The following is a 24,874-nucleotide window of genomic DNA, read 5'->3' as shown; positions in this document are numbered from 1 at the left end:
ACTATGTTAAATTAACAAGCGAACGAACAGCAAAAGGTAACACAAAAAAAACACGCGTCGAAAAGAATCATCAATAAGGAAAATTTCATATAACTAACATTTAGCAAACAAATAGTGCCGAATGCTTACTGTATACGAACAACAAAAGTATTACTGTTTTCAAATAAATATAAGAAAAGCTTTAATAACAATACTGTGTTAACAATGAAGTGAAATAGGAATTTTACGCCGCAACTGCTTTAAACAATTTTATAATGCAATTTTGCACAAACTAAGACTTAATAAATAATAAGGATTTCGGAAGATACGGCATGTTATTAGGCTTGAACGAGCTAACCACAACACGGCGACTTTTATTTATTGTGGCTGTACTGCTGATTGTACTATATGCAAAGAACAATATACTACCCATATTGGGAGTCGCATTGGACAGAGATTAGCTGGTAGCTGATATAAGGATGACTGATAGACGAGTTTCATATTTTTACAATGCCGATGTGGGCAATTTCCATTATGGAGCGGGGCATCCAATGAAGCCACAACGCCTGGCCGTCACTCACAGCCTGGTCATGAATTATGGATTGCACAAAAAGATGAAAATTTATAGACCATACAAGTATGTAATTGTTATTATGGTTTATTATTGTGAAATGTTTCATTGTTAACACATTACAGAGCTAGTGCACAGGATATGCTGCGGTTTCATAGTGACGAATACATCGCATACCTGCAGCAAGTGACTCCACAAAATATTCAATGCAATTGTAAGTGACAAGCTTAAGAATATTATTAGCCTATATTATTATTGTTATTCTACTTGCAGCCGTCGCCTATACTAAGTATTTGGCACACTTTAGCGTGGGGGAGGACTGTCCCGTCTTCGATGGACTCTTCGACTTTTGCGCAATGTACACGGGCGCTTCCCTTGAGGGCGCACAGAAACTAAACCACAACCACAGTGACATATGCATCAATTGGTCGGGTGGACTGCATCATGCCAAGAAATTTGAGGCATCCGGATTTTGCTACGTCAACGATATTGTAATTGGCATTCTAGAGCTGCTGAAGTATAATCCGCGAGTTCTCTACATCGATATTGATGTGCATCATGGCGATGGAGTACAGGAAGCATTCTATTTAACGGATCGCGTAATGACAGCATCCTTTCACAAATATGGCAATTACTTCTTTCCGGGCACTGGTGATATGTATGAGATTGGCGCCGAGTCTGGTCGCTACTACAGCGTTAATGTGCCTCTCAAAGAGGGTATCGATGATCATAGCTATTTTCAAGTGTTCAAGCCAATCATTTCAGCGATTATGGACTTCTATCGACCTACAGCAATTGTGCTACAATGTGGCGCCGATTCATTGGCTGGCGATCGTCTTGGCTGTTTCTCGCTAAGTACTCGCGGCCATGGAGAATGTGTTAAGTTTGTAAGGACGCTAAATGTGCCCACATTGGTTGTGGGTGGCGGTGGTTACACTTTGCGAAACGTTGCACGCTGTTGGACACACGAAACGTCGCTTCTATTGGATCAGGAAATCTCAAATGATTTGCCTCCAACTGAGTACTATGATTTCTTTGCACCTGACTTCACATTACATCCGGAAGTCAATTCGCGACAGGACAATGCTAACTCCAAACAATATATGGAACTGATCGTAAAACATGTGTACGAAAATCTAAAAATGTGCCAGCACTCGCCAAGCGTGCAAATGGTTCAAACACCGCGAGACGTTGACCTCGAGGAGCTGCGTATGAGAGAGGAAACAGATCCAGATGTGCGCATGTCACAGGCGGACGAAGATAAAATGGTCGATGCAAAGAACGAGTTTTACGATGGCGAACATGATCACGACAAACCCGATTCAGTGGAAAGTTAATACTTATACACAATAGTCTAACATAATCTAAGCGAAACAAAATTAATGAACAGATTGCCATCATTGGCTTTAAAATAGACAGAGATGTATTTATTATTTATATATATATATATAATGCCGACCACAACTGGACCTCGATGAAATCAATTTTTACGATACAACAATTTACACGAATCCCTAATAGTGATTATAAATTAATTATAAGATAATTAACTGAATACATTAAATGCTGACGACATCAATTGTAAGTATCAGTATCCAGCGCGGATTATATTTGAGTTATTTATAATCACTATTATTAGAGCTGGAAAATTAACGATTCAGTAATAATTGGTTTTGCCACATACATGTATTCATGCGCTTGAAAATCGATTACAAGTTATGAAAACTTGGTGGGCGACAAACCTAGCTCAAATCGCCGTGTTAAGTGATAAAGGAGTGGGTTACGGAAACGATCCGCTTCGATTACCAACCCGTTGTTGTATTGGCCAAACGTCGCATGCGTCGCGTATTTCGATCTTGGTCACGTATTTTCTTTTCCATTTCGGCATCGGTTAGCGTCTCTAGGAATGGTGCCCATGCGTCCGCATCGCTGGGATTCCGAAAGGGTACATCAATGGTGGATAATGGAGCCTCACTAAACGCATATGTGCGACAATGCCAGGACAATTGACCCCGTATACTATATGCAATCGCCGTTACGAATTCACCACCCAGGCCTAATTCTGCGCACAGCTTGATGGCAAATTCTTCAGGATTGTTGTTCTTTTCTGACATATCCCATTCGACCTGGTCAACAAGTGATGTGTTTCCCACGTGAATATTTAGCTTAACTATAACGCGTTGGTCGCAACTTTCTTCCAGTATGGGCGGATCGTTGGGGAACGCTTCGATTTGCTGCCGTATGGCCTGTGCAATGGCTGGAACAAATGGCAGGGGATTCAAATCGAGATCATCGCACAGCACTTCAGCGAATTGTTCAGGTGTAATCATGCTCTCGTTTTTGTTCCATGTAAAAGTATCGCGTAGCTTTTGCCCTTCCAATTCCATATCCAACCTTATGGGCACCAAACACTCTTTCTGTGCTGCATTTTCCAGACTCGCTGTTGGATCTGTGTCGTCAAAGCACATAGGAAATGTACGAACTTTTTTAGTGTGCACACGATTGCGATTTATTGGTGTTGCCTGTGGCACTGCGTCAAGGTGGCTTGAGTTTGGCATAGTTGGAACATATTGTGGCTGCTTCTTAGATTTGCTCTCCCGTGGTACTGGAGTATCCGAGGTATTAACAGAAACTGCACGATATCTAAAAATGCACAAATATTTAGTTACTATGATAGCAAGATTCATATTAGGCAAGTTTAACACACTTCTCATCATTGCCGGCCATAATATCATCAACTTCTACAGCTCGTAGGAGAGACACCGAACTAGCCAATATGTGGGAGCTGAGGCCAGAATCAGCGAGGCGCTTCCTTTCCTCATTAGAGAGAACAATGCGTGTCATTCCTGGATACTTTTTATAAAGGATACCACGGAAGTGCCGCATATAGTTGCCCACCTCCGAACCCACATAATAGTACTCGCCGCCCTCTTCTAGTTGGAATGCCACAGGCTTATCACCATACGTCTGCAGCGCCATCTTTTAAGCTTATAATATAATTGTGCTCCACACTCAGTTTTATGCGAATTACCGATATTTTTATCAAATAATTTATTTTCACAACTCTCGAATATATAAAATTTTCATGCAAACAGCGACATGGCGTCGTTAAGGTGACCAGCTCACAGTAATTCACAGGGTTGTAAGCACATTAATGAATTGCTTTGTTATTGCCTATCGATATGAATCTATATTTTTTTAAATGAACAATACTAATTTTCTTGACAAATATTTTAATTATTTAAAATTTATAGGTCTAAATAAAGAAAATGTGTTCATCTTAATTAAACGATAAAAATATTATCGATTATTTTTCACGAAAAATACTTTGTGGTGGCAATACTGTTACCCATATGTACCAAGAGGGAATATTATTAATTTTAAAAGAAAACGATGTCTTTCTTACGCAGTATTGCCTGTGTAATGGCGCTTGCCAAGCCCATTAACACTACCGGTACAGGTATGTCTTGAATGATTAATTCAGTTCATACATTAACTTCCATTTTGAACAGTTCAAACACGGCGACACTTTAAACGTTGGGTCTCACCAACGTTACGTGAGCTTGCCCATCGCGTTAAAAAGCAAGGACCACAGAAACCGGAGCCGCGCTCCGGATTTGTTGAGTGGAACTATCGTTCAGAGCTATTTGCATTTGGCAAGCGATTAAACGAAGAATTTCAGTTACCGCTCCTCCAGACAGCATTCACACAGCGCGCATATGCGCACCAGGAACAGGAGCGCCAGCGCAAACTGGGAATTGCAGAGGCTGACCTTCAAACAGGCGACAACGATCAACTAATAGCTAAAGGCGCACATATAGCGAAGGCTTACGTAGAGGCATATGTGAAGCATTCATTACCCAAAGTGCCGGCTGTTGGACAAAAAGCGATTGCCTCGTACCTATTGAGCACTGAAACATTATCGAACGTATCGTCGCATTTGGGCACCAAAGAACTTATCTTCTCCACAGAATATCCACCTAGCAGCGATACGCTTGCCCAAACACTGCAAGCTATCATTGGGGCCTTGGCGGATTCAAGTGGCGTAGAACGTGCGTTTCTGTTTGTGCGTGATTTTATTTGCACCCAATTAAATCAAAAGGATTTGTTAGATATATGGACACCTCAGCAACCATTGGAACTCCTAAGCGAAGTCTGCAACCAACGGAACTTAGGTGACATAGAGCCCCGTTTGTTGGGTGACTGCGGGAAGAATACTATTCTGGCGACTTTTCATGTTGGTATTTACGCCAATCGTCAGTTGCTGGGCAAGGGATTTGGTGAGAACGTGCAGACGGCAACTAAGACGGCCGCTATAGATGCACTGCAAACTCTATTTGAAATGCATGAAAATCGACGTCCATTCGACTTTCAAATACAACTGGAGACCAAAAATGTGAGGCTGGGTTAGATTAGGAATTGCTAATAAACTTTTTTATTTGCCCTAAACACATGTACTTCCTGAATAGTCAAATAATATTGAGTTGTTATAATAACCATTATCTAGTAACATTTATTAATCCACTTCGTCGTTAGCGGCTGCACCCCCAACTGGAGGCGTACTTACATCATCTGGTTTAGACTCAAGAGAAAAGGGTGGTATCTTACAGTCAAACGCATAGCCATCTTCGCGTTCTAGACGGAACGTTCCCCACATATGACCGCTAGGCGCCTGCAAACTTACGTGGCTACTGTATTGAAACGCCGGTAATCGAGGACTCAGTATAGGCTCCTGGCCAACAACACCGCGTCCCCGCACCGTTTCCAGAGTACCAGAGAGTGAAAAGATGCGCCAATGCCGTTCACGTAGCTGCACACTAAGCTCGCCAAGATTCTCCAACCGTATACAATATCGCCACTGAAATAGTAGAATTTTAATTGTGAGTGAAAATATGCAATAACATAATACACACCCAATAAACCGAAGATGCAGGTGTTTCGCGACAGCCCATATAAAAAGGTATTACTGTAATGCGAACATTTTCAGTTGTTTCCTTGTGTACATCGCTCATATCTAACCATGGGTGATTCTTTTCCTGCCACGCCTTAAGCGTATCTTGACCAACAAACGGTGGTTCAGCATCCGCAGCATATGATAAAAATTTATCAAAGAGCTCGTGTTGCAAAGGGTGCTTATCGGTTGAGCAATATGGCATGATGTCATCGTGTGCAACGTAATCTAGTCCAGGAATAGCGTACAAGCTGCGATTCGAGTCCTGATTACCCAGGAAGGTGACAGCCTCGGTTTGCGCGCGCTAAAAGAAAGATTCAATATTAGTTATTGAATTGGTAAGAATACAAATAGCTCACAATGTATGGACAGTCCCTGGTATCGATGAGCACCTGATAAAACGTTTGCGTTTTACCTTTAACTTCTTTGGCATCGACAGAGTTACTCGCGCTGGTGTTAGTAGCTGGTTTTGCGGTGCCCATAGCTGTGGTACCCTGCGTATCTGTAGCGTTCTTATTTGCATGCCATGCAGTGGGAGCATCGTTACTATGTGCGGCTGCTGGCGTTCCACTGTTGTCGCTATTACCTGTATTAAAATTAAATGGTGAAGCCTCTGTGGGACATGGCGTCGGCGTGGCTGTTGGTGTCTGCTTTCTAGTATTGTGCAAATCACGATCGTACACGCGAGCCGTCCATGGGAAAAGAATCACTCCGCGATAACCAAATATGCGATGCAAGAACAGTTGACCAGTATCGTACCTGCCTTCTTTTGCCTCCAACAAGCGCCCAACTTCTGCGAGTCTAGAATTGTATATATAATAATCAAATTATGCAACGTTTGTTTTTGTTAGCTAGCGTCGTACAGTCTGCCCACCACAGGAACCCCTAACCCCTCGCAATAAATATATATTTAAAAAATTAAAAGCCTCTTACTTGGTTGGACTAACTGCCTGCTTTTTTATGCTACGCTTGAAGAAAATATCACTTTTAGGCAGTAGTTGCCAGCGCTTGTCCAATTTGAAGAAGTGAAGCAGAAAACCCATTTGTTGTCAATTGCAATATTTTGTAAAGTGCAGCAGCAGCAGCCCGTTATTGCCCTGAACGTATCTTAGACCACCTTTTATGCAACTCAATAGCGGGACCACTTCTGATGTTACAACGTAGTTTCAGTACATAAAAGTATGAAGTAGGTACATGTGCTAGTAATTTTGTAATTTTCTTAATTTTGTCGATCGAGAAACATTGTTATTGTAATATTTAGTTTTGTTTTTATTTTTTATTTTGACTTCTTTTCCAAGCCAGTCGATATATATTTTATTTTGTTTCTGAGCAACACTGTGTAATATCGATAAATATGATTGAAAACTCCTGAAATACACCTCTGTTTGACAGACCTGTCATCGTCTCCCTCTTTCGCCATTTGATAGATTTCCGGTACGTACGCGGATTTTATGCTATGCGTTATAAAATATCAAAATATACAATAATATTACGATAAAATCTAAAAATTATTGTGACTATGTGTAGACCAATATGTGTATTGTGTCACCAAGATGTTTTTTTGCTTTTACAAAGTGCAACTGTTCTGATGTCTATGGCTAGAAACCTAGGGCCACACAAGTGACAATCAAAACAAACGTCAATCGTGAATTGTATCTGATTTTTATGCAAGGTAGTAATTTGGATTTCTTTTTCGTTAACTTTCCAGTGAACTATGGCTGACACACAAGCTAAGCCCGCTGCGTCTAAGGCCGCAAAGGCACCCAAAGCCGCTAAAGCGCCAAAGGCCGCTAAGGTCCCAAAGGCAGAGAAGGCTGTCGCCACCGAGACAAAAGTCTCGGCCAAGAAATACAAACGTCATGGTCGTCTGTTTGCTAAGGCTGTCTTCACCGGCTACAAGCGCGGCTTGAGGAATCAGCACGAGAACCATGCCATCCTTAAGGTAAGCTTATATCGTCTTGTCTGTAGAACGTTTAAATTTTTAATTAAGAAAATTGAATAATTAAAATTTAACTTACAGATTGAGGGTGCTCGTCGCAAGGAACACGGCCAGTTCTATGTTGGCAAACGCTGCGTGTATGTTTACAAAGCGCAGACCAAGAAGTGTGTACCTCAGCATCCTGAGCGCAAGACCCGTGTCCGCGCTGTTTGGGGCAAGGTTACCCGTATCCACGGCAACACTGGATCCGTGCGTGCACGCTTCAACAGGAATTTGCCCGGTCACGCCATGGGACACCGCATCCGTATCGTAAGTTATGCACAATCGTAAAAGTTTTAAATGGTAATTTTCCCCTTATTATTTTTAGATGCTGTACCCATCAAGGATCTAAGTTGATTAATAACTTTAAATGACCCGCAAAAACCGTTTTCTATAATAAATGAAACAATTTAAATTTAATTACAAGTAAACAGATTTTAATCTTTTGTTGGGAAGTAGAAATAATGCTTCTTCCATGTGGTTCTAGGAGAAATAAGGAAAGATCGGTTTTAAAATAGTCTTTCAAAACATGATTTACTTAAGTAAATCACAGGGATATTATGCTCAAAAATATGTTTAGGCCATTCCAAATTCAACATTCGGATTGGAAAATTTATCAGCTGATCACATTCGTATTACAGTAGAGTGACCATTTCATAGTCAGCTACATTTTATAGCAGCTATCTGTTATGCTATAATTATCCATTTAGATAATAATTTTTGTTATATATTTAGATAATATTTAAAGCATAGTGGCTAATTATAAAAATGGTAAATACTACACTTTTGCAGCTATAAATTTTCAAATTAACCATTTTTTAAAAATATATCTAATTATTATATTTCATTTTATTTAAATGCTATTTTAATTAAATATATGAAATTGAATTATAAAGCGGTTAACAGAAACCGGTTATCGGTTATGATACCAGCTATGTTAAGATTAGTATATAAATTTTTTGTCATATTCTCGTTTGTCCCTACGGCCACACTGTCTTAGACCATTTTAAATAAACCGTTCATTTGCGAAGGTGGCGTCGTTTTTCGCCGTGTGATTTTCTAGTTAATTTATAATCGCAGATTAATAAAGGGCATTTTGCTCAACAAATACAAAAGGTAAGTCATACATTTCACTGTGTAGACTGTTAATGAGTACCACACAATACAAACTTGTTGAATGCGGTGCAAAGCAAATCAAATCAATAATTTTCCGGAAGAAAACTCAATCATAGTCATATTTTTACTTGTGTTTGTGTCATGGTATTTTGAGCCGAACCGAACTAACTAACATACATACATGCATATGTATGCATCTGTTTGGTGATGATTATGTTATTGATAATGATGAAAGGCTTTTGCATAGGCAACCGTGTAAATATTCGTGTCTGTACATATATATACATATATGTGTTGTATCTATATTCACATGTATGTATGGAGTGCAGCTGCTTTTAAGTTTTATTTAGCACAGCTGCCAGAACGCCATTTATACACACATGTACGGAGCATAAAAATAACGCAGCGCATCCCATTCTCCCGATATTCTTGATGGCGTTCCATTTTCCAGGCCCAGCATAGGCAGCTGGTTGCTTTAGTAGCCATGTTTGCATTTTGCTTTTTTAGGTGAACGACTGCATGCTTCGAACTTAATAATCGCTAAAAACTAGCTACAGGCAGTTTTAACCGAACTTTTAGCACTGGCTAAACAAGGCATACATACAAACATGTACATGTACAAATGCATACGTATACGTATATGTATGAAACTTAAACTGTGTGCGTGAGAGTTGATAATTTATTTTTTTGCATTTTGTGGAAGTGACGACGCTGCTTCGGGTCGCTTTTTGTTTGCTAATGCTCATTAGATAAAGTGGTAAATAAATATAGGTTGGTCACCACTGGTAAAACTAGATTTGCTTTTTGTTATTCACACACATTAGGTATTGAATATACAACACATGACCATGTTTGTCTTAATGTATTTTATCCATAATTTTTCGACGTCCGCTTGCCATTAGGCAATAAACAAAAGTCCCGAAGAAATAACAAAATCGTAACAAGAGCCTAAGAGATTCGAATCGAACCGGCGAACCTTCAATTTCAAGTTTTATCCAGATTGCTCACCGCTCATTACTCATAATTTCTACGTAAATACTTGCACACATACTGATACAGCTGCTATAAATAATAATAACAGTAAAAGCACTTGTATGTGTTACCTGTAGCTGAGTAGGGCTGGTCGGCGTGCCCAATACAATAAATATGATGAAAAAAGTTGACGCATCGGTGTTTGTACATATAAAAATAAGTATTAATGATTTGTTATAGGTCTATAAAATGGCAGTAATTAGAACATATTGAAGTCTGTTATTTTGAGATCTTTGACTCTTTGCATTAATCGGTCATTCACTTCGCTTTGTTCGACATAGACATGCACATACCTACACATTATGTCTGTTTGTACATCTATCCATTTCTCAACATATTTGCGCTTGTGTGTGCTTATGTATTGTGCACCCCCGGGGGAAAATTCATCCGTGCTTGTTGCCTCCCACAAAGCATGACGCATCGCTACCCGCGTTTTACAACACTCGCAAATCTCTTCGCATATTATGCCCCCACTTCAACTTTTTTCCCCCATACCAAAACAGACTGTATGCTGAGCAACGTACTTGCCAAAAACTTGAAAACATTGAATGAAAAGTTAAGAGCAACTAGAGAGTCATCAACTTGCTTTGAAAGCCCTTTTTAGTAAGCAAAAAATTGTATACAGTAATTATTTGTGCATAATATGCAACTGCTTGACATCGAAATAGATGCCAAAAAACTCAAAATAGAAAAATGAGAAAGTGCGCTGTTGTTAGGTCCGCAATTATAGTTAACGGGAAAGTGCAAAAAATAAAGAAGCCGGCGCTCAAAAATAGAGATAAAATTATGTCTGTATGTACATTATGTATATAAGTATGTCTACATAAATGTGAATAGCGAACTCGAGAGTATGTGAGTGAATGAGTGGAGAGGAAAGATGTGAGGAGAATGTTCCATTCTGCTGTTGTCTGAATCTGTTTTTGTTAAACGTTTCTCTCTATTCTGGCATTTTCCCCCATGGTTCAGTTGGCTGACGCCAGTCACCGTTGTTACTACATTGTTTCCCAGCTTTGTAAGAGGCGTGACGGTATTCGTGTTATGTACGTACATTTGTACATACTAGATAAATGAGTTCATATATTTCCAGTCTCTAGAAAGTATGAGTAGAAAAAGAAATTGAGAACTTTTTTGATAGCTTTAAATAAATCAATCGTTTATTTCTGTACTATTAATGTATCTTAACTCTTACGTGCACTTGCAGCTCCATTTAAAAAGCAGCTAATATGACATCCACCGAACTGAAAATTGGCTTGAGTACCAGTGCTCGTCCTTCCAGCCGAGTACTTAAGCCTCCAGGTGGCGGACATACCAATATATTTTCGGAACCTGAAGTATCTGTGAATGCACCACGTCCCAAATTCAATCAACAAAACTCTTCCAATTTAAATGCTTGCATGGGCTCCACCGATGCAAATAAGGTAGTGGAGAAGCTACGTGATGAAGCAGCCATTCAAAAGGAGGAGCCAAAACCATCACCCGACAGTCCGCCCAAAGACAGCACCAATGGCAACAAGGCAGCAAATGATCAGGCGCGCGGTCGTGTTCCACCCGGTGGTTACTCATCGGGCGGTTTCTGGTAGAGGAACCCCCGGGAATATGGCTTAGACGTGTGCTTATGCATTTACTGACACTCACACACTCATGCATATGCATACACTCTCACACTCTCACACACACACACACCAAGACATCCTCAGCCCCATTACACATTTATAAATATAAATCGCTTAATATATACATATATCGCTTATGCATTCATATTTAAATTCGAAATTGGCTACTATGCAAAATGTTTAAAAATTAGAATACTGCGATTTGATTGCAGAACTTAATCCCGCTCTCTGATTTTGTTCCCTTTATGTAGTATTTTGTTCTACTAACTAAACTATTTAAACCGTCATACACAATTGTTTAAACTTTAAGTGACTTGCGATTCCGCCCTGATGAAACAACTCTAACAATGCGTACAATATGTTAGGGAAATAACCAAACTTTGCATTTGTACTTAAGTGTCCAATTGAAATTTGAAATGGTCTGCAAAATTTGTACCACATTTTTTTATAATTACATATATGTATTGCAAAATAAACACAAAATAAATTTACATTTAAAACTTAATGAAATTGTTTTGAGTCTACTAAACGCGCACATAGACGTATATTCACGCATATACATATTTGTTTATATAAGTGCAATGAGCTCTTGTACTAATCCTATAACTTGAATTTAGAATCTCTATTGATCTATTAAACAAGAAATCCTCCGACCGGACCGACCTTAATTAATCACTAATATAGGCCAGGGCAATATAAGTTTACAGATCATAGTTAAAATGCATATTAGTCGTCCTCTTGTATATATTTGACAGGGTCTGAAAGTCTTTATTCTAGTGGCACGTACATTCGACGACATACATTCAAATTATACAGTTATTTATCTTGAGTTTTACTTTTACATCTAATATTTATTATACCTGATTATACAAATATTATGACCTTTGTGTCAATGTTCTTTTATGAAGTAAAATTAGTTTATGAATAAATACATCAGTATGTATTTCTGATTAATCAACTTGCAGGGCGCTACATTGATAAATTTAACAACAAATCATTTAATGCGCTAACCCAAACAGCATTGTGTATAATTTAAATGAAAAATTATGCAGGATATTATGACTAAAAGCTGTTCTCAAACAAGTTCGGTTCGTTGAGTTGTTCTTGTTGTTAAACCATAGTATTAAGTCCATTTTGTGTGTTTAGGCTATGTGTTCAGACTAAAGCTAATTAGATTTTCATGTCATTAATATACGAGTCTAATTCAGCATCTAATTCTTCGGCAGTTGGAGCAGCTTTCCTCTCGCGGCGTTGGCCGCCCGCAGCTGGTTTTGCACCAGCTGGACGTCGGAAACTACCTCGACGTGGTCCGCCGCCTACCTGTCCACCTAAGATAAGGTGTGAAGAACTTGTGATATGGATCAAAAATCGCTTCTTAAAAATACATACCACCGCGTTTAAATTGCGATCCTGCGGCACTGCCCACACGACGTTTCACATCATCGACAGGCACTGGACGCGTGAGTGCAGCAACATCTGATACGGCAAGTTGAATGGTCATGGGACGACCGTCTAAGGGTACGCCATGGTACTGCTTTATTGCTTTGAGGGCGTCAGAGCGACGCTCGAATATTACATCAGCGGTGCCTATGAGAAATCATACAAATATTAGCTGTAAAGCAGTATACAGATAATGTTTAAACATTGTCTTACCCAACGAGCGACCTGACCGATCATAGTGCACGGCAGCTTTCTTCATTGGGCCAAAGTCATTGAATAGCTCCTTGATGTCCGTATTTGAGACTCCATAGTCCAAATTGCCGACAATCAAACGTGTTGGCCCCGTACTGTTTCCAGCACTACTATTTCGTTTTGGACCATCGTACATATCATGCTTCCAAGCGCTGTTTACATCACCCTAAAGGGGGGATTAGGTAGAAGATTTGTTGGTTGATTCGAACGGAACGCGTGGGGACAAGTTTCTGATCAAATATGTGGGAGATGTAGTAGCAGCAGCAGTTGTTGTATCCTAACCACATCAAGAGGACGCCATCGAAGCAATGCAGAAACACTAAATATGTATGAATGTACATTGATTGACTGCCACTTTTTGCTTGATTTGGCAAGCGCAAAAGAAATATTAAACGTGTTATAAACGGGGATTACAAAGAAAAAAATCGCAACAAGCGCGAAATCCTCAAACGAAATGTGATGCTGTAAAACTTGTAAATACATAAGTGAATTCGATTTCGACGCAATTCTGTGTAGTTCTAGTTCTGATGTTGCCGCGTCATCCATAACACAACCAAACAGTGCGGTAGTGCATTGTTTTTGTTTGTTAGTTTTTTTTTTAAATATATTTTTTGCCCACTAGTAGCCGCCATTTTGCAGCTGTCTGTCCACATGGTATATGATACAAATAACGGTGCAGATACCGTTTATTCTGCATACGGTGGCCATTTTGAATCCGTGTGTCTGCAGCTGTTAGCATATTTGATATTATCAGTGTTTGTTTATAATCATTTTGTGAAATTTGCTAAGAGTCGTGAGTTTCCAACTTGGGCTGTCCTTTTTATGCATGTGCATGGATATTGTGCTGCTTTTTGGCTCTCTACATGACAAAACGTAACGTTCAATTACCCGTGCGAGCCTAGGCTTCTGTACGACGCCACTACCGCCGCCGCCACCACCACCGCGACGACCTTTAAGCACACCGCCGGCACCACTAGCTGGTGCTGCTTTACGTGGAGAGCCGCTACCAGGACCACCTCCACGTCGGGAACCGCCAGTACCAAACCTCTGTTGTCCAGCTGGCCGGCGAGCTCCACCTGGCCCACCGCGACCACCCTGCGGCTTTTTCTGTGTGCGCGTTGACTTAATGATATCGTCCAAGCTCATTTCGATTTTATCCACCATTTTTCTGATTTGATGCTTAACTTCCAGATGCTAAAGAGATCGTTTAAAGTTTCCTGAAACTGATATTTAATGCGCGTAGCGAAGAACTTTTTGACACGAACGCTTGAAAATTTCGCCAACTGCCGCAAACGACGCACGAGAACGAAAATGTATTAAAGTTAAAGATGGCTGACTTTTCAATGAAAAAACGTGCTGTATAACATTCAAAAAATATGCCTACTTAGTGTTGTAAAGCGCCTGACGTAACTATGAACAAATCGATAAGCTCACAGCCCCAAACCGATTACAGTGCAAAAATTCACACAACTGTCAACAATAACTGAAAAGGCTGTAAAACATTCCATAAAATTTATTTATTTTGTCTCGATATGTTTATAGTGGCTGTAACTGGTGGCATTGCTACGGGGAAAAGCACCGTCACTAAAGTCTTCGAACGTAATGGCATTCCAGTCATTGATGCGGATAGAATAGCGAGGGAGAGTAAGTTATATATTTCTTACGGAATGTTGTAATTGAGCGTTCAATTAGCGTACTTCAGCTTAAATTAACAATACGTGACGCCCCCACAGTTGTAGAACCAGGTCAGCCATGCTGGCAAAAGATTCGTGCCGCCTTTGGCGACGAAGTACTGCTACCCAGCAAAGAATTGGATCGGGCTGCACTAGGAAGAATGATCTTTGAGAATAAGGAGTTACGTGGAAAACTAAATCAGATTACACACCCCGTAATACATCGAACTATCTTTTGGCGTGTCTTCAAGCTATTTATGTCTGGTCACGCTTGGATTGTCCTGGACTTGCCACTACTCTTTGAGACAGGTATTCTTATGGATTTTATACACAAAATTGTGACCGTGTCCTGGTAAGCTTAACAATTATATATACATATATTTAAAAAAAAATAAAGTACGTATTTATTAAAATGCAGTGACTCCGATAAGCAGTTGCAGCGATTGTTGGCACGCAATGAACTCTCTGAGACGGAGGCGCTGAATCGGATCGAGTCGCAAATGCCACTAGAGAAAAAATGCGAGAAGTCCCATTTCGTTGTAGACAATAATGGCAGCGTCGATGCCACGGAAGAAGCCGCCATGCGCATTTATACCATGATGCAGGAGAGCAAGCAACATTGGTACAATCGTTTCTCACTTATTGGAGCCATTTTGATTATATGCTTTACAATCATTTTCCTAAGTACAACATTTGATCTGTGGCCCAATGCTTGGCGCCTTTAAATATTTTTATTGTACTTGTGTGTTCGTTTTATATTTATGTTTTTGTGTTTGTTTTTATAATGCTCACACACGCAGTCGCATAGCCAAGTAATAAAATGCCGCAATACCAAAGGTTTTAAATGAAGACGATTCTGTTTTATTCTATCACGGCAATTATCATTTAATAATTTGAAGAACTTTATGAATGAGTTTTATATAGTACCACAGAGCAGCGATGCCGTTTGTTCGCAGTAGTCAATAAATTTCTGTAATGCATATTTCGTGACAGCCTTTGTCACATTATGATTCAATTGTATGGGGTCTTGAACGACCATTGGCTTCCGAAGTTGTAATGCACATTCTGGATTTTGATTTGCATAATCCGCATACCTAAATGTAAACATGTCAATGAGTCGGCTGTTAACTTTTTATTCATTCGTTCCATTTATCCATTATTTGTTTACCTTTTTGGCATCTCTTTTTCGATGCGTGAAATAAATATATGTTTCTTCCCAAAGTATGGGCAAACCATGTTCCGTTCATAGTTAAAAGTTGCATAAAACTTTAACAGATCCTTTAAATACTCTTTGAGAACGGGCATGGTGACCTCTATATGCTGCATTCCCAATTCATTGAGTGACGTTTGTTGAAAGTTAGTAATCCAAGCTGCAAGCAAACGAAATGTAAAAATGAAAAGTACGCATAATTGCTGTTATTATCAGCAACACTCACGTCCCACAAACTGCTTAGCAGACATTGATTCCCACTGCTGAAGCAATGCAATCGATGGAAGCAATTGTCTGATTTGCAAATAATAGATAACCATTAGGGCCATACTATATGTTGTTATTTGTTCTGTAAGTCTACATCTCTCCAGCCAGGTTTTCAAGAAAATGCACATGTACTGGGCTGCAAAAGTAGATTCGTATTATATTATTTTTAAAAAATGTCTAATTAACTCACTTAGTGGCTGCGTCTCGAATATATACTTGAGTAAAGTTGTGTTGCAAAAACCCAAGCTATTTAAGCATATATCACACTCAATGCCAGATGATAGGTGACACGTTTTAATTATAGGTACACGCGCCTGTTCTATGACCTAATTAGTAAAGGGATCAAAAATTAATAATCTTGATGAAAAGAGATATAGGTGTTCTACATTGATAATACGCCATTCATCGCTGTCAACGAACAATCCACGCAATACCCGGAGCTTAGCAATGGTATTCTTGCCAGCTCGGTGCTCGAAGAGATGAAAGCTGTTGCCTGATTTAAAAGTTTAATTTTAATGATAAAACAATCAGTTCTGCAATCTTTAATAGAATACTAACCGATATCTACGAATACATCCAAATCTGATGAGCGGGTTCCAATACCCGTTATCCGTGATCCAAATTTATATATTCGAATAGGTTTGTTGACAAACGCAGGCGCTATTAGCTTGCATAAATCCTCCTCAATGTCATCATATTGCGGCAATACTTTTAGCTTGTCCGCAATCTGATATTTATCCCGAAGCATATCACTCATATCGTCCAGTGCCAAAGCCTTAACCTCTGCAAAAATAAATATAGTTCAATTAGTTAAAAGCTTGTAAGCTTACAACCGTTTCTTACTTACTTTTCGGCAGATTTACACTTAACTTGGTGCGTGCTTCCACCTCTGCGCGTTTTTTCTCTTGCTTCGTCATTGTCGGTCGCTGATCATTGATGTTACCATTTTGTGCAGAAAGAGGGTACGAATTTGCATTCGAATTCGGATTCGGATGTTGTTCAGCCAAATGGGCGACCGCTTTGACAATTGTTGTACCCACAATACGATGCGTGCAGGCAGTGCAGTTGAATGTTCTCTTGATTTTCAGCAACTCATGGGGCGGCACAAAGGTTAGTCCGCCAGCATCTGTTGTATTCGGATGCTCTTGAGAGACCTGTTGCGCTGCCTTGGATACTATGTACGTAGGCTTCTTGTCCAAAAATGTTTCAATGCCAACAACAATGCGCTCTAGCAAATGCGTCAAATGTGGATCTAATTGAAGTTGATTTTGGCGATTAACTTCTTCCAGTGTTTCCAGAAAAAAGTTCGCTTCCAGTGTTAGGGGATTTAACTATAATTCATATGAATCTTTGTATTTTTACTTGTACTCCCTGATCTTTTAACTAATACTCACGTATAATAACTTCTTTTGTTGTTGCTGTTGGTTTTCGGCCATCGCCTTACGTTTTTTTATTTTTTTTGGCGCAGTAATAATGTGGCCGGTACAGGTGGATTTCTGTATAATTTTAAAAAATAACAAAAATAAATGCTTAAACAAAGGAGAACGCAGCAGCAGCTGATTCGTCTAGAGTTGCCACCTACAAGAAAGTTTGCCGGTTGAAGCTTAGCACAACTAAAAAAGCGCCAGTAGGCACATGTACATGTATTCATACATATTTACATATACATATGTATGTGTGTGTGTGTACGTATATGACTTCATTTTAAATTCACAAAATATAATTACACAATAATGCTTGAGACCGGAATGTTATTTATATTATTTGTTGCATTTTCACACAAATTCTTTTAATTAACATAATGCTGAAGGTCCAGCTCAAGAAAGCTTCTGTTTAAATGAACTCACACAAATGTCTCGTTCTAGTTTGCCTGCATCAATTGCCTCATAGTATAATCTTTCAGCATTATCGTAGATCGCTTTATTAAACCAGTTGTTCATTTTAAAATAATGACGATCAATCCAAGTTGCAACGAAAATCAAACGCGAAACATGTACGTTTTAAAACGCGCATGAATTTGTACCAATAAAGTATACATACAAACATACAAACACATGTATGTATACATATGTCTATATCTTTTTTTTCAGTAGGGTTGTCAAGTATAAATTATTAATTCATTTGCTGTGGTTTGTAGATAAATTATATGTAGTAGTTTGTATATGTACTATTAAAAACGCCAGCCACGAAACGGCTTAAAAACAATTTTCCATTTCAGTAATAGTTTATTTCTCATATTTTTGTTCTTATATCATTTTTATTTGAATCTGAAGTATAATTCACAGGCAATGATAACGTAAGATTCCTTTATATTGGTGCCCGCTGATATTGGGATATCTTTACTTCTCTTCATTTATATGTGCTGTATATGCATATTTAACATATTGCATAGTCAGTAAATATCTAAACGTATCAAGTAGATGTCAAGATTGTACATCTAAAACTAGGCCTGTAGTCTAGGTAAATGAATTATTGTCTCTTAAATCGTCATTTATTATATTGGATTAGATCAAGAGTACAGCCAGTTTTATGACGTCAGATGATATATTTAGAAGTTATTTATAATCAATTATTTTTGACTATGTTATTTTGAGCATTTATTTACTATTTGAATAAGGCGCGTATCAACATTCGTTTTAAAATGAAAACTAGTGGCAACGCCAAAACAAGTATTTATGATTTCAATAAATATCGATACATCGAGTTAAGTAGCATCATATTAGCTTGTACTCACTCACACACTCAAAGATTGTAGTTTCCGAGAGTATAAATAGCAGTCGATGAGAAAACTTTCGTTATACGTTTGTGAAGCCTCATAGCCGGTTATTCGAACGTAGATTCTCTCCGAGACAGGCCTCAATAAGTTGCTCTACAGTTTTCTGTAAATTTTCTTTGTCGTGTGAAAAATCTTATAAAAACTCAATATGGTAAGCTAAAATATTTTCATACATTTGTTTCCTTTATTTTTTTTTATTCAATAAAATTTTTGTTGCCAATTCCCAACATGGTTTGAAGCCATGTTCCAAGATGGCGGCTCCGTACAATTGGTGACGTCATGATAAATTCGCCAAAATTGTTATATATAAAAAAAAAACGCCTTATAACTACCAATATTCGGGTTATTTTAGCTCTAAAATGTGGGGCATTGCCTAAAAACTACGTCTAAAGAATTTTCACTGAACGTGAATGTGCTGTCGCACACACACACACACATACATACTGACACCATCGTAATGGGTGCGGCTTTATCGATTTTTTCACTTTGGCAGAGCGACGATTAATCAAACTTCTCTTATTTTCTGTTCTTTTCATCTACAGCGTGAATGTATCTCTATCCACGTTGGCCAGGCTGGTGTCCAGATTGGTAATGCCTGCTGGGAGTTGTACTGCCTGGAGCACGGCATCCAGCCCGATGGTCAGATGCCCTCTGACAAAACCGTCGGTGGTGGCGATGATTCATTCAACACCTTCTTCAGCGAGACCGGCGCTGGCAAGCATGTGCCGCGTGCTGTGTTTGTTGATCTGGAGCCGACTGTGGTCGATGAGGTACGCACTGGTACTTACCGTCAACTGTTCCACCCCGAACAGTTGATCACTGGCAAGGAAGATGCCGCCAACAACTATGCGCGTGGTCACTACACCATTGGCAAGGAAATTGTTGATCTGGTGTTGGATCGCATCCGCAAGTTGGCTGATCAGTGCACTGGTCTCCAGGGCTTCCTGATCTTCCACTCTTTCGGTGGAGGCACTGGCTCCGGTTTCACCTCGCTGCTGATGGAGCGCCTGTCTGTGGACTACGGCAAGAAGTCCAAGCTGGAATTCGCCATCTACCCCGCACCTCAAGTGTCCACTGCTGTCGTTGAGCCCTACAACTCAATTCTGACCACGCATACGACTCTTGAGCACTCTGACTGCGCCTTCATGGTAGATAATGAGGCTATCTACGATATCTGCCGTCGCAACTTGGACATCGAGCGCCCCACATACACCAATCTAAATCGTTTGATTGGCCAGATTGTTTCTTCGATCACAGCTTCGCTGCGTTTCGATGGTGCCCTGAATGTAGATCTGACTGAATTCCAGACCAACTTGGTGCCCTACCCACGTATCCATTTCCCACTGGTCACCTACGCCCCTGTCATCTCTGCCGAGAAGGCTTACCACGAGCAGCTCTCTGTGGCTGAGATAACCAATGCTTGCTTTGAGCCAGCCAACCAGATGGTCAAGTGCGATCCCCGTCATGGCAAATACATGGCCTGCTGCATGTTGTACCGTGGTGATGTTGTGCCTAAGGATGTCAACGCCGCTATCGCGACAATCAAGACCAAGCGTACCATTCAGTTCGTGGACTGGTGCCCAACTGGCTTCAAGGTGGGCATCAACTACCAGCCACCCACTGTAGTGCCTGGAGGTGATTTGGCCAAGGTACAGCGCGCCGTATGCATGTTGTCCAACACCACGGCTATTGCCGAGGCCTGGGCCCGTCTGGATCACAAGTTTGACTTGATGTATGCCAAGCGTGCTTTCGTCCACTGGTACGTCGGTGAGGGTATGGAGGAAGGCGAGTTCTCCGAGGCCCGTGAGGATTTGGCTGCTCTGGAGAAGGATTACGAGGAGGTCGGCATGGACTCTGGTGATGGTGAGGGTGAGGGTGCCGAGGAGTACTAAACACACTCAAAAGAACAACGCACACGTAGCAAGCGTCATTGGTGGACGGTAAAGACGTCGAAACCAATGCCCACGTTTTGCCTTCAACAAGATTAAAAAAGAAAAGAAACAACACTCGAGTAAACGTTGGGGAACACCTACTAGTATTTTAATGACAGACACATTACACGTAAATAGCAAAAAGAAAAAAACGAATCGCTCTAAAACTGTGTACTAAAATAAAGTCAGCGAATAGTCAGTGTTGCCAGCAAAAGAAACTCTTAAGCGCATTTTCTTTGTTCCTCTTTCTACCAAGTATTTCTTTCAGCTAGGTTCACTGAACGGGCCGGGCCGCTTGTAATTAAAGATAAATGCCGATGTGGCTGGGGAAAGCAGTGCGAGCTCTACATGCTCTATTAATAGTGCAGTTAAGCTTTCTACTTTACTGCAGTTTCCAGTGTCTGGCTGTACATGGGCGTGGCATGCACCTAAAATTAGCCTACCCTCCCAATTGCTCCCCATGTGGTGAGGAAATCGATTTAGTGATGAGTCATGCTGCAGCATAACGAAAACACGCAGTCAGGCGATGACTTCATCTTTGTGTGAGTGCGGTAATTGCCGGTGGCCTGTACCTCGCCTTTTATGTATACATAAATATATATTACGGGGGTTGCTTTTGGTCGTATACAATTCAAACCTAGGTGAACCGGCTTGTTGTTGCCTGCCATCTTTTACCTCTCTCCAAGCAACTGCCGAAGTTTCGAGAAGCAGGCCAACAGCTGCAGCTATCGAATTTTCATAGAAATACAAGAACATACAGGAAATGCACAAAAAGCCGCACAGATGGCAGGCTGCTACATGTATATGTATATACTAGTATGAATGTATGTGATCGAAATACATTGCCAACGGAACTTGATTTGTAATTTGAGGTTATGTGTAGGTTTGTGATTACAAACTAACACTGTGTAGATATATGTACACACATACATAATAATGACATACTTGGATACACCCATATTGCAATTTTTTAAGTATCCTACATTTCTAGCAAACATCAAAGCCGTTGACTCGAAAAAGAAGCTTGTTTTATTTACTTTTAATAACAGTTGTTGAGATTAGAAATTTTCTGTTTTAAATCAAATCCAAACAAAAGCCACATTCATATATACATACGTATGTATGTTATTTAGCTATACATGTACATACATATATCGAATATACTCTCGTCTAACCATAATCTGACAATTGTATCGTGTATATACAAACACATACACACGTACATATGAAAATATATTTGTGTACGACTCAAGTTCACCTCAAGCGGTGATGACGACAGCTCCAACCCACTGAGCCGGCTCTATTGTATTTCTGTAGGCGGGTGTGTGGGCAATAAATTGGAATTGATTGAAACCATACAAATCGGAGCAACCATGCAAATTATTATTATATTATATATTATGTGCATATTTATGTATATATCTATACGTATAGTTACACATATTAAGATGAGATTTGGCATAGTTAATCGGTGTGGATACTTTTTGAGTTTTATCAATAAAACATAACCCAAAAGTAAAAGAGGTAGCATGTAGCTAAGATATACATACTTGCATAGGTATATAAATATATACCACATACATTTATATTTATTTACCAACACATACAAATATTACTTTGTGAGTACTTTTTCGGATTAAATAAAAACTATCGATGGTTATGCTGTCTGGCCACTTGCTTGTATAAGGTGGCAGCACTATTGTTTTGGCGGCACTTCAACAAAATTTAAATATTATCATGGAATGTCCAAGGATTTTGTTGTAAATTTTAAATTAATGCATGAATTGTATAAATATTATATGGTCAGATCTGTAGTATTCTCACATATTTTTTATAAATTTAAAAATATGCAAATAATTTTAGGAAAATTTCAATTTCTTTCAGATTTATATCAATTATTTAATGTATTTAACACATATAAAAAGATGCTTAAGAAACGGAATTATATATAATTCATAATATACTTTATATATGTATTGTTTATCTTTCATACTCAAAAATATTATTTAAAAGTATTATTTCATTTATGTTGCATTCGTTGCATTGAAGTGTGTTCGACTGATCATTAAAGAGGCTTGTAGAATAACCAATTGGGAAGGTGCCATAATTGCAGGTGTAGTGAGAATTTGGCAGAGCAGTGGAAATATAATTTTATTTGATTGTCACCAGTCTAAGACCTTCTTTGGAAACTGTAATATTTCTGTTTAGAAATTCATTAATTTCATTATTTATTGCATCGCTCTTCGTATCAGTGGATTTGCTCGACAAAGTCTGAAAAAATTTTAGCATTACAATATTCAGTATCTACTTTAAACTTCTTTTGAGTATTTTCGGGGCTTTTATAACCAATTGAGACATTAGAATAATCAGAAAATATAATTTTTATGTATTTGGTATTTTTTGTCACCTGATGTGGTGGTTGACCGATAGCAGATTCATATGATGACAAACTGGTCAAGTATATTAATTATAGGAAAGGATCGATACCACAAAGCAGGCTTTGAAATACTTATTTGAGTGTATTGAAATGTACTTTGTTATTATCGTATACAGAGTCAACAAATACAGCGGTTCATATAAATAAAATATTAAATTATGGCAAGCAGCAAGGATACTGGCATAGGAACCGACTCTAAGTTTGCATATAAATCATTTCTCAACACTGATGATACCAAGGAATTAAAGGATTTTCTAGAAAAGCGTCTAGTTGATTGTGGATGGCGAAAGGACATTGAAGAAATGATACGGAACAAATTGAAGGAAGATGGCACAGCTAATGTTTCACGTGACGAGCTTGCCAAGATGATTATACCGGATGTGAGTTTTGGTGTAGTCAACTTAAAACGTTTCTCTTATTTTATTTAAGCCAGGCTCGCGCTATGGTGCCCAATGAAGTTCGCGAGGAAATGATGTTACGCGTTCGTGAAGTCCTTGAGGCTCCAGTGGCCACACCTGGTGGCAAGTAACAGGACTCCGATTGGGGCGCCTGTTATCAGAACTTCAGCTAGCTCAAATTCAAAATGTCCAAGAAAAAAAATACATAGTTTAAATTCTAGCACATTTGTTGTGGTTTATTAACGTGTAATTAAGTAATTGTATATGTACATATGCTTACGCCTGCTAATGCTAATTACGAATTGCGCCATAAGTTGTACAAATGTATGTAATAAATAAACAACTTAATTATATATATATATTCGATTTCTATGTGTTACATTCTGTACGATTGGCTAAACAAAAAATATACATATGTAGTTGGGGGGTTTAGGAACGCGGTTTTAGCGGGTGGCTCTGTGATGAATTAGGCTACAAATAATAGGGCTAATTGTTAAATATGTTGCTTTTCACTTATTCAATAGAGAGTCAATTGAAAAGTCTTTGAATTTGGCGTTGGAATCATCGATAAATAGCTGTGACTGCTGTTCTAGTTGTTGTTGTTGTTGTTGTTGTTGTTGTTGCTGCTGCTGCAACATTGTTGTGGGCAGCATTTTCATCAATTTGTTACGCGGCTTACGTAAAAATTTTGTGTTGATTTGAAATTTTTGCGGTTTGGTGTTGGTCAAAAGAGCTTGTGGTGTTGTGATTACTGCTGAGGTTGTTGCTGTGGTTGTTGCTGTGGTTGTTGCTGTTGTTGTTGTTGTTGTTGTTACTGTTGCTGTTGGTTGAATGACGGTTATTGTTGCTGCTGTTGTAGTTGCTGTTGCTGTTACTATTGTGGTGGCTGCAACTGTTGTTGCTACTGTGGTAGCAGCAACTGGTGTTGCGCGATGCGTTTGCCGCCAGCTGCGCAGCTCAGAACTCGATGTTGTGGTCACCTTTGCTGAGACTGCAGTTCCAACTGTAATAGTTGATGTTGTTGCCTTCAGCGTGGCGGCGTTGGCACCAAAGCATTTTAGAAAGTTCTGCACATGTATTAGGCTATCGTTCTCATCTTTGTGCCTTCTCTGGCGCTGCTTGTCCTCGTTCTCATCCTCCGCCTCGTAGTCCACCGACGACTGTTGTTGCGAGGATGATGAAAAAGTGGAGGAGCTACTACTGCTGCTGAGCTGAAATCGACAGATGGAAATTATTCAATATGGGTTTCT

At 39.4% G+C, this 24,874-nt stretch overlaps 11 protein-coding genes across 11 annotated transcripts; 7 read left to right on the top strand and 4 right to left on the bottom strand.

Moving 5' to 3' along the window:
* Positions 1-18: 18 nt before the first annotated feature.
* Positions 19-1,903, top strand: LOC111603607 (histone deacetylase 3). The gene is made up of 3 exons (XM_023321271.2): positions 19-616; positions 676-764; positions 824-1,903. Exons 1-3 carry the CDS (start codon positions 459-461, stop codon positions 1,885-1,887), a joined length of 1,311 nt encoding a protein of 436 aa, XP_023177039.1. The 5' UTR covers positions 19-458; the 3' UTR covers positions 1,888-1,903.
* Positions 1,904-2,331: 428 nt separating this feature from the next.
* LOC111603608 (SWI/SNF-related matrix-associated actin-dependent regulator of chromatin subfamily B member 1) lies at positions 2,332-3,704 on the bottom strand. Its single transcript, XM_023321272.2, has 2 exons — positions 3,258-3,704; positions 2,332-3,193 (listed from the first exon to the last, which is right to left on the bottom strand). Exons 1-2 carry the CDS (start codon positions 3,527-3,529, stop codon positions 2,353-2,355), a joined length of 1,113 nt encoding a protein of 370 aa, XP_023177040.1. The 5' UTR covers positions 3,530-3,704; the 3' UTR covers positions 2,332-2,352.
* A 158-nt stretch (positions 3,705-3,862) lies between these two features.
* LOC111603573 (39S ribosomal protein L44, mitochondrial) lies at positions 3,863-5,016 on the top strand. Its single transcript, XM_023321223.2, has 2 exons — positions 3,863-4,010; positions 4,063-5,016. Exons 1-2 carry the CDS (start codon positions 3,944-3,946, stop codon positions 4,959-4,961), a joined length of 966 nt encoding a protein of 321 aa, XP_023176991.2. The 5' UTR covers positions 3,863-3,943; the 3' UTR covers positions 4,962-5,016.
* Positions 4,995-6,813, bottom strand: LOC111603571 (polymerase delta-interacting protein 2). The gene is made up of 4 exons (XM_023321222.2): positions 6,435-6,813; positions 5,861-6,302; positions 5,464-5,805; positions 4,995-5,408 (listed from the first exon to the last, which is right to left on the bottom strand). Exons 1-4 carry the CDS (start codon positions 6,542-6,544, stop codon positions 5,067-5,069), a joined length of 1,236 nt encoding a protein of 411 aa, XP_023176990.1. The 5' UTR covers positions 6,545-6,813; the 3' UTR covers positions 4,995-5,066.
* A 42-nt stretch (positions 6,814-6,855) lies between these two features.
* LOC111603596 (60S ribosomal protein L35a) lies at positions 6,856-7,905 on the top strand. The gene is made up of 4 exons (XM_023321254.2): positions 6,856-6,935; positions 7,210-7,443; positions 7,522-7,749; positions 7,808-7,905. Exons 2-4 carry the CDS (start codon positions 7,216-7,218, stop codon positions 7,829-7,831), a joined length of 480 nt encoding a protein of 159 aa, XP_023177022.1. The 5' UTR covers positions 6,856-6,935; positions 7,210-7,215; the 3' UTR covers positions 7,832-7,905.
* Positions 7,906-8,483: 578 nt separating this feature from the next.
* On the top strand, positions 8,484-11,718 carry LOC111603569. The gene is made up of 2 exons (XM_023321215.2): positions 8,484-8,595; positions 10,829-11,718. The coding sequence occupies exon 2, from the start codon at positions 10,851-10,853 to the stop codon at positions 11,205-11,207; it is 357 nt and encodes a 118-aa protein (XP_023176983.1). The 5' UTR covers positions 8,484-8,595; positions 10,829-10,850; the 3' UTR covers positions 11,208-11,718.
* A 255-nt stretch (positions 11,719-11,973) lies between these two features.
* LOC111603566 (THO complex subunit 4) lies at positions 11,974-14,281 on the bottom strand. The gene is made up of 4 exons (XM_023321212.2): positions 13,821-14,281; positions 12,894-13,098; positions 12,630-12,827; positions 11,974-12,568 (listed from the first exon to the last, which is right to left on the bottom strand). The coding sequence occupies exons 1-4, from the start codon at positions 14,094-14,096 to the stop codon at positions 12,411-12,413; spliced, it is 837 nt and encodes a 278-aa protein (XP_023176980.2). The 5' UTR covers positions 14,097-14,281; the 3' UTR covers positions 11,974-12,410.
* Positions 14,282-14,357: 76 nt separating this feature from the next.
* Positions 14,358-15,454, top strand: LOC111603567 (dephospho-CoA kinase). The gene is made up of 3 exons (XM_023321214.2): positions 14,358-14,576; positions 14,666-14,957; positions 15,024-15,454. The coding sequence occupies exons 1-3, from the start codon at positions 14,465-14,467 to the stop codon at positions 15,328-15,330; spliced, it is 711 nt and encodes a 236-aa protein (XP_023176982.1). The 5' UTR covers positions 14,358-14,464; the 3' UTR covers positions 15,331-15,454.
* Positions 15,455-15,460: 6 nt separating this feature from the next.
* Positions 15,461-18,145, bottom strand: LOC111603565 (terminal uridylyltransferase Tailor). Its single transcript, XM_023321211.2, has 9 exons — positions 17,930-18,145; positions 17,477-17,578; positions 16,930-17,413; positions 16,641-16,865; positions 16,469-16,575; positions 16,273-16,408; positions 16,042-16,218; positions 15,774-15,975; positions 15,461-15,699 (listed from the first exon to the last, which is right to left on the bottom strand). The coding sequence occupies exons 1-9, from the start codon at positions 18,020-18,022 to the stop codon at positions 15,522-15,524; spliced, it is 1,704 nt and encodes a 567-aa protein (XP_023176979.1). The 5' UTR covers positions 18,023-18,145; the 3' UTR covers positions 15,461-15,521.
* A 726-nt stretch (positions 18,146-18,871) lies between these two features.
* Positions 18,872-21,007, top strand: LOC111603588 (tubulin alpha-1 chain). Its single transcript, XM_023321244.2, has 2 exons — positions 18,872-19,009; positions 19,401-21,007. The coding sequence occupies exons 1-2, from the start codon at positions 19,007-19,009 to the stop codon at positions 20,748-20,750; spliced, it is 1,353 nt and encodes a 450-aa protein (XP_023177012.1). The 5' UTR covers positions 18,872-19,006; the 3' UTR covers positions 20,751-21,007.
* Positions 21,008-23,261: 2,254 nt separating this feature from the next.
* LOC111603602 (enhancer of yellow 2b transcription factor) lies at positions 23,262-23,946 on the top strand. The gene is made up of 2 exons (XM_023321264.2): positions 23,262-23,606; positions 23,660-23,946. The coding sequence occupies exons 1-2, from the start codon at positions 23,385-23,387 to the stop codon at positions 23,753-23,755; spliced, it is 318 nt and encodes a 105-aa protein (XP_023177032.1). The 5' UTR covers positions 23,262-23,384; the 3' UTR covers positions 23,756-23,946.
* Positions 23,947-24,874: the final 928 nt, after the last annotated feature.

The sequence above is a fragment of the Drosophila hydei genome, unplaced genomic scaffold (genome assembly GCF_003285905.1).
Source record: "Drosophila hydei strain 15085-1641.00,03,60 unplaced genomic scaffold, DhydRS2 tig00008119-arrow-pilon, whole genome shotgun sequence".
In the NCBI taxonomy this organism is placed as follows: domain Eukaryota; kingdom Metazoa; phylum Arthropoda; class Insecta; order Diptera; family Drosophilidae; genus Drosophila; species Drosophila hydei.
Note: the sequence above shows the minus strand (reverse complement) of the source record. Positions and strands in the feature narration are given on the sequence as shown.

Coding starts and splice junctions, on each gene's coding strand:
- LOC111603608 (XM_023321272.2), bottom strand. CDS start 3,529: ATGGCGCTGCAGACGTATGGTGATAAGCCTGTGGCATTCCAACTAGAA. Junction 3,194..3,257: donor ATGGCCGGCAATGATGAGAA/GTGTGTTAAACT, acceptor GTGCATTTTTAG/ATATCGTGCAGTTTCTGTTA.
- LOC111603596 (XM_023321254.2), top strand. CDS start 7,216: ATGGCTGACACACAAGCTAAGCCCGCTGCGTCTAAGGCCGCAAAGGCA. Junction 7,444..7,521: donor AGAACCATGCCATCCTTAAG/GTAAGCTTATAT, acceptor TTTAACTTACAG/ATTGAGGGTGCTCGTCGCAA. Junction 7,750..7,807: donor TGGGACACCGCATCCGTATC/GTAAGTTATGCA, acceptor TATTATTTTTAG/ATGCTGTACCCATCAAGGAT.
- LOC111603569 (XM_023321215.2), top strand. CDS start 10,851: ATGACATCCACCGAACTGAAAATTGGCTTGAGTACCAGTGCTCGTCCT.
- LOC111603571 (XM_023321222.2), bottom strand. CDS start 6,544: ATGGGTTTTCTGCTTCACTTCTTCAAATTGGACAAGCGCTGGCAACTA. Junction 6,303..6,434: donor CAGGCAGTTAGTCCAACCAA/GTAAGAGGCTTT, acceptor ATACAATTCTAG/ACTCGCAGAAGTTGGGCGCT. Junction 5,409..5,463: donor CTGCATCTTCGGTTTATTGG/GTGTGTATTATG, acceptor CTACTATTTCAG/TGGCGATATTGTATACGGTT.
- LOC111603567 (XM_023321214.2), top strand. CDS start 14,465: ATGTTTATAGTGGCTGTAACTGGTGGCATTGCTACGGGGAAAAGCACC. Junction 14,577..14,665: donor GGATAGAATAGCGAGGGAGA/GTAAGTTATATA, acceptor ACGCCCCCACAG/TTGTAGAACCAGGTCAGCCA. Junction 14,958..15,023: donor AAAATTGTGACCGTGTCCTG/GTAAGCTTAACA, acceptor ATTAAAATGCAG/TGACTCCGATAAGCAGTTGC.
- LOC111603602 (XM_023321264.2), top strand. CDS start 23,385: ATGGCAAGCAGCAAGGATACTGGCATAGGAACCGACTCTAAGTTTGCA. Junction 23,607..23,659: donor CCAAGATGATTATACCGGAT/GTGAGTTTTGGT, acceptor TATTTAAGCCAG/GCTCGCGCTATGGTGCCCAA.
- LOC111603573 (XM_023321223.2), top strand. CDS start 3,944: ATGTCTTTCTTACGCAGTATTGCCTGTGTAATGGCGCTTGCCAAGCCC. Junction 4,011..4,062: donor CATTAACACTACCGGTACAG/GTATGTCTTGAA, acceptor CATTTTGAACAG/TTCAAACACGGCGACACTTT.
- LOC111603566 (XM_023321212.2), bottom strand. CDS start 14,096: ATGGTGGATAAAATCGAAATGAGCTTGGACGATATCATTAAGTCAACG. Junction 12,828..12,893: donor TCGGTCAGGTCGCTCGTTGG/GTAAGACAATGT, acceptor GATTTCTCATAG/GCACCGCTGATGTAATATTC. Junction 12,569..12,629: donor ATCGCAATTTAAACGCGGTG/GTATGTATTTTT, acceptor ACCTTATCTTAG/GTGGACAGGTAGGCGGCGGA.
- LOC111603565 (XM_023321211.2), bottom strand. CDS start 18,022: ATGAACAACTGGTTTAATAAAGCGATCTACGATAATGCTGAAAGATTA. Junction 16,866..16,929: donor AAGTGTAAATCTGCCGAAAA/GTAAGTAAGAAA, acceptor TTATTTTTGCAG/AGGTTAAGGCTTTGGCACTG. Junction 15,700..15,773: donor GAAAAAGAGATGCCAAAAAG/GTAAACAAATAA, acceptor GTTTACATTTAG/GTATGCGGATTATGCAAATC.
- LOC111603607 (XM_023321271.2), top strand. CDS start 459: ATGACTGATAGACGAGTTTCATATTTTTACAATGCCGATGTGGGCAAT. Junction 617..675: donor AAAATTTATAGACCATACAA/GTATGTAATTGT, acceptor AACACATTACAG/AGCTAGTGCACAGGATATGC. Junction 765..823: donor ACAAAATATTCAATGCAATT/GTAAGTGACAAG, acceptor TTCTACTTGCAG/CCGTCGCCTATACTAAGTAT.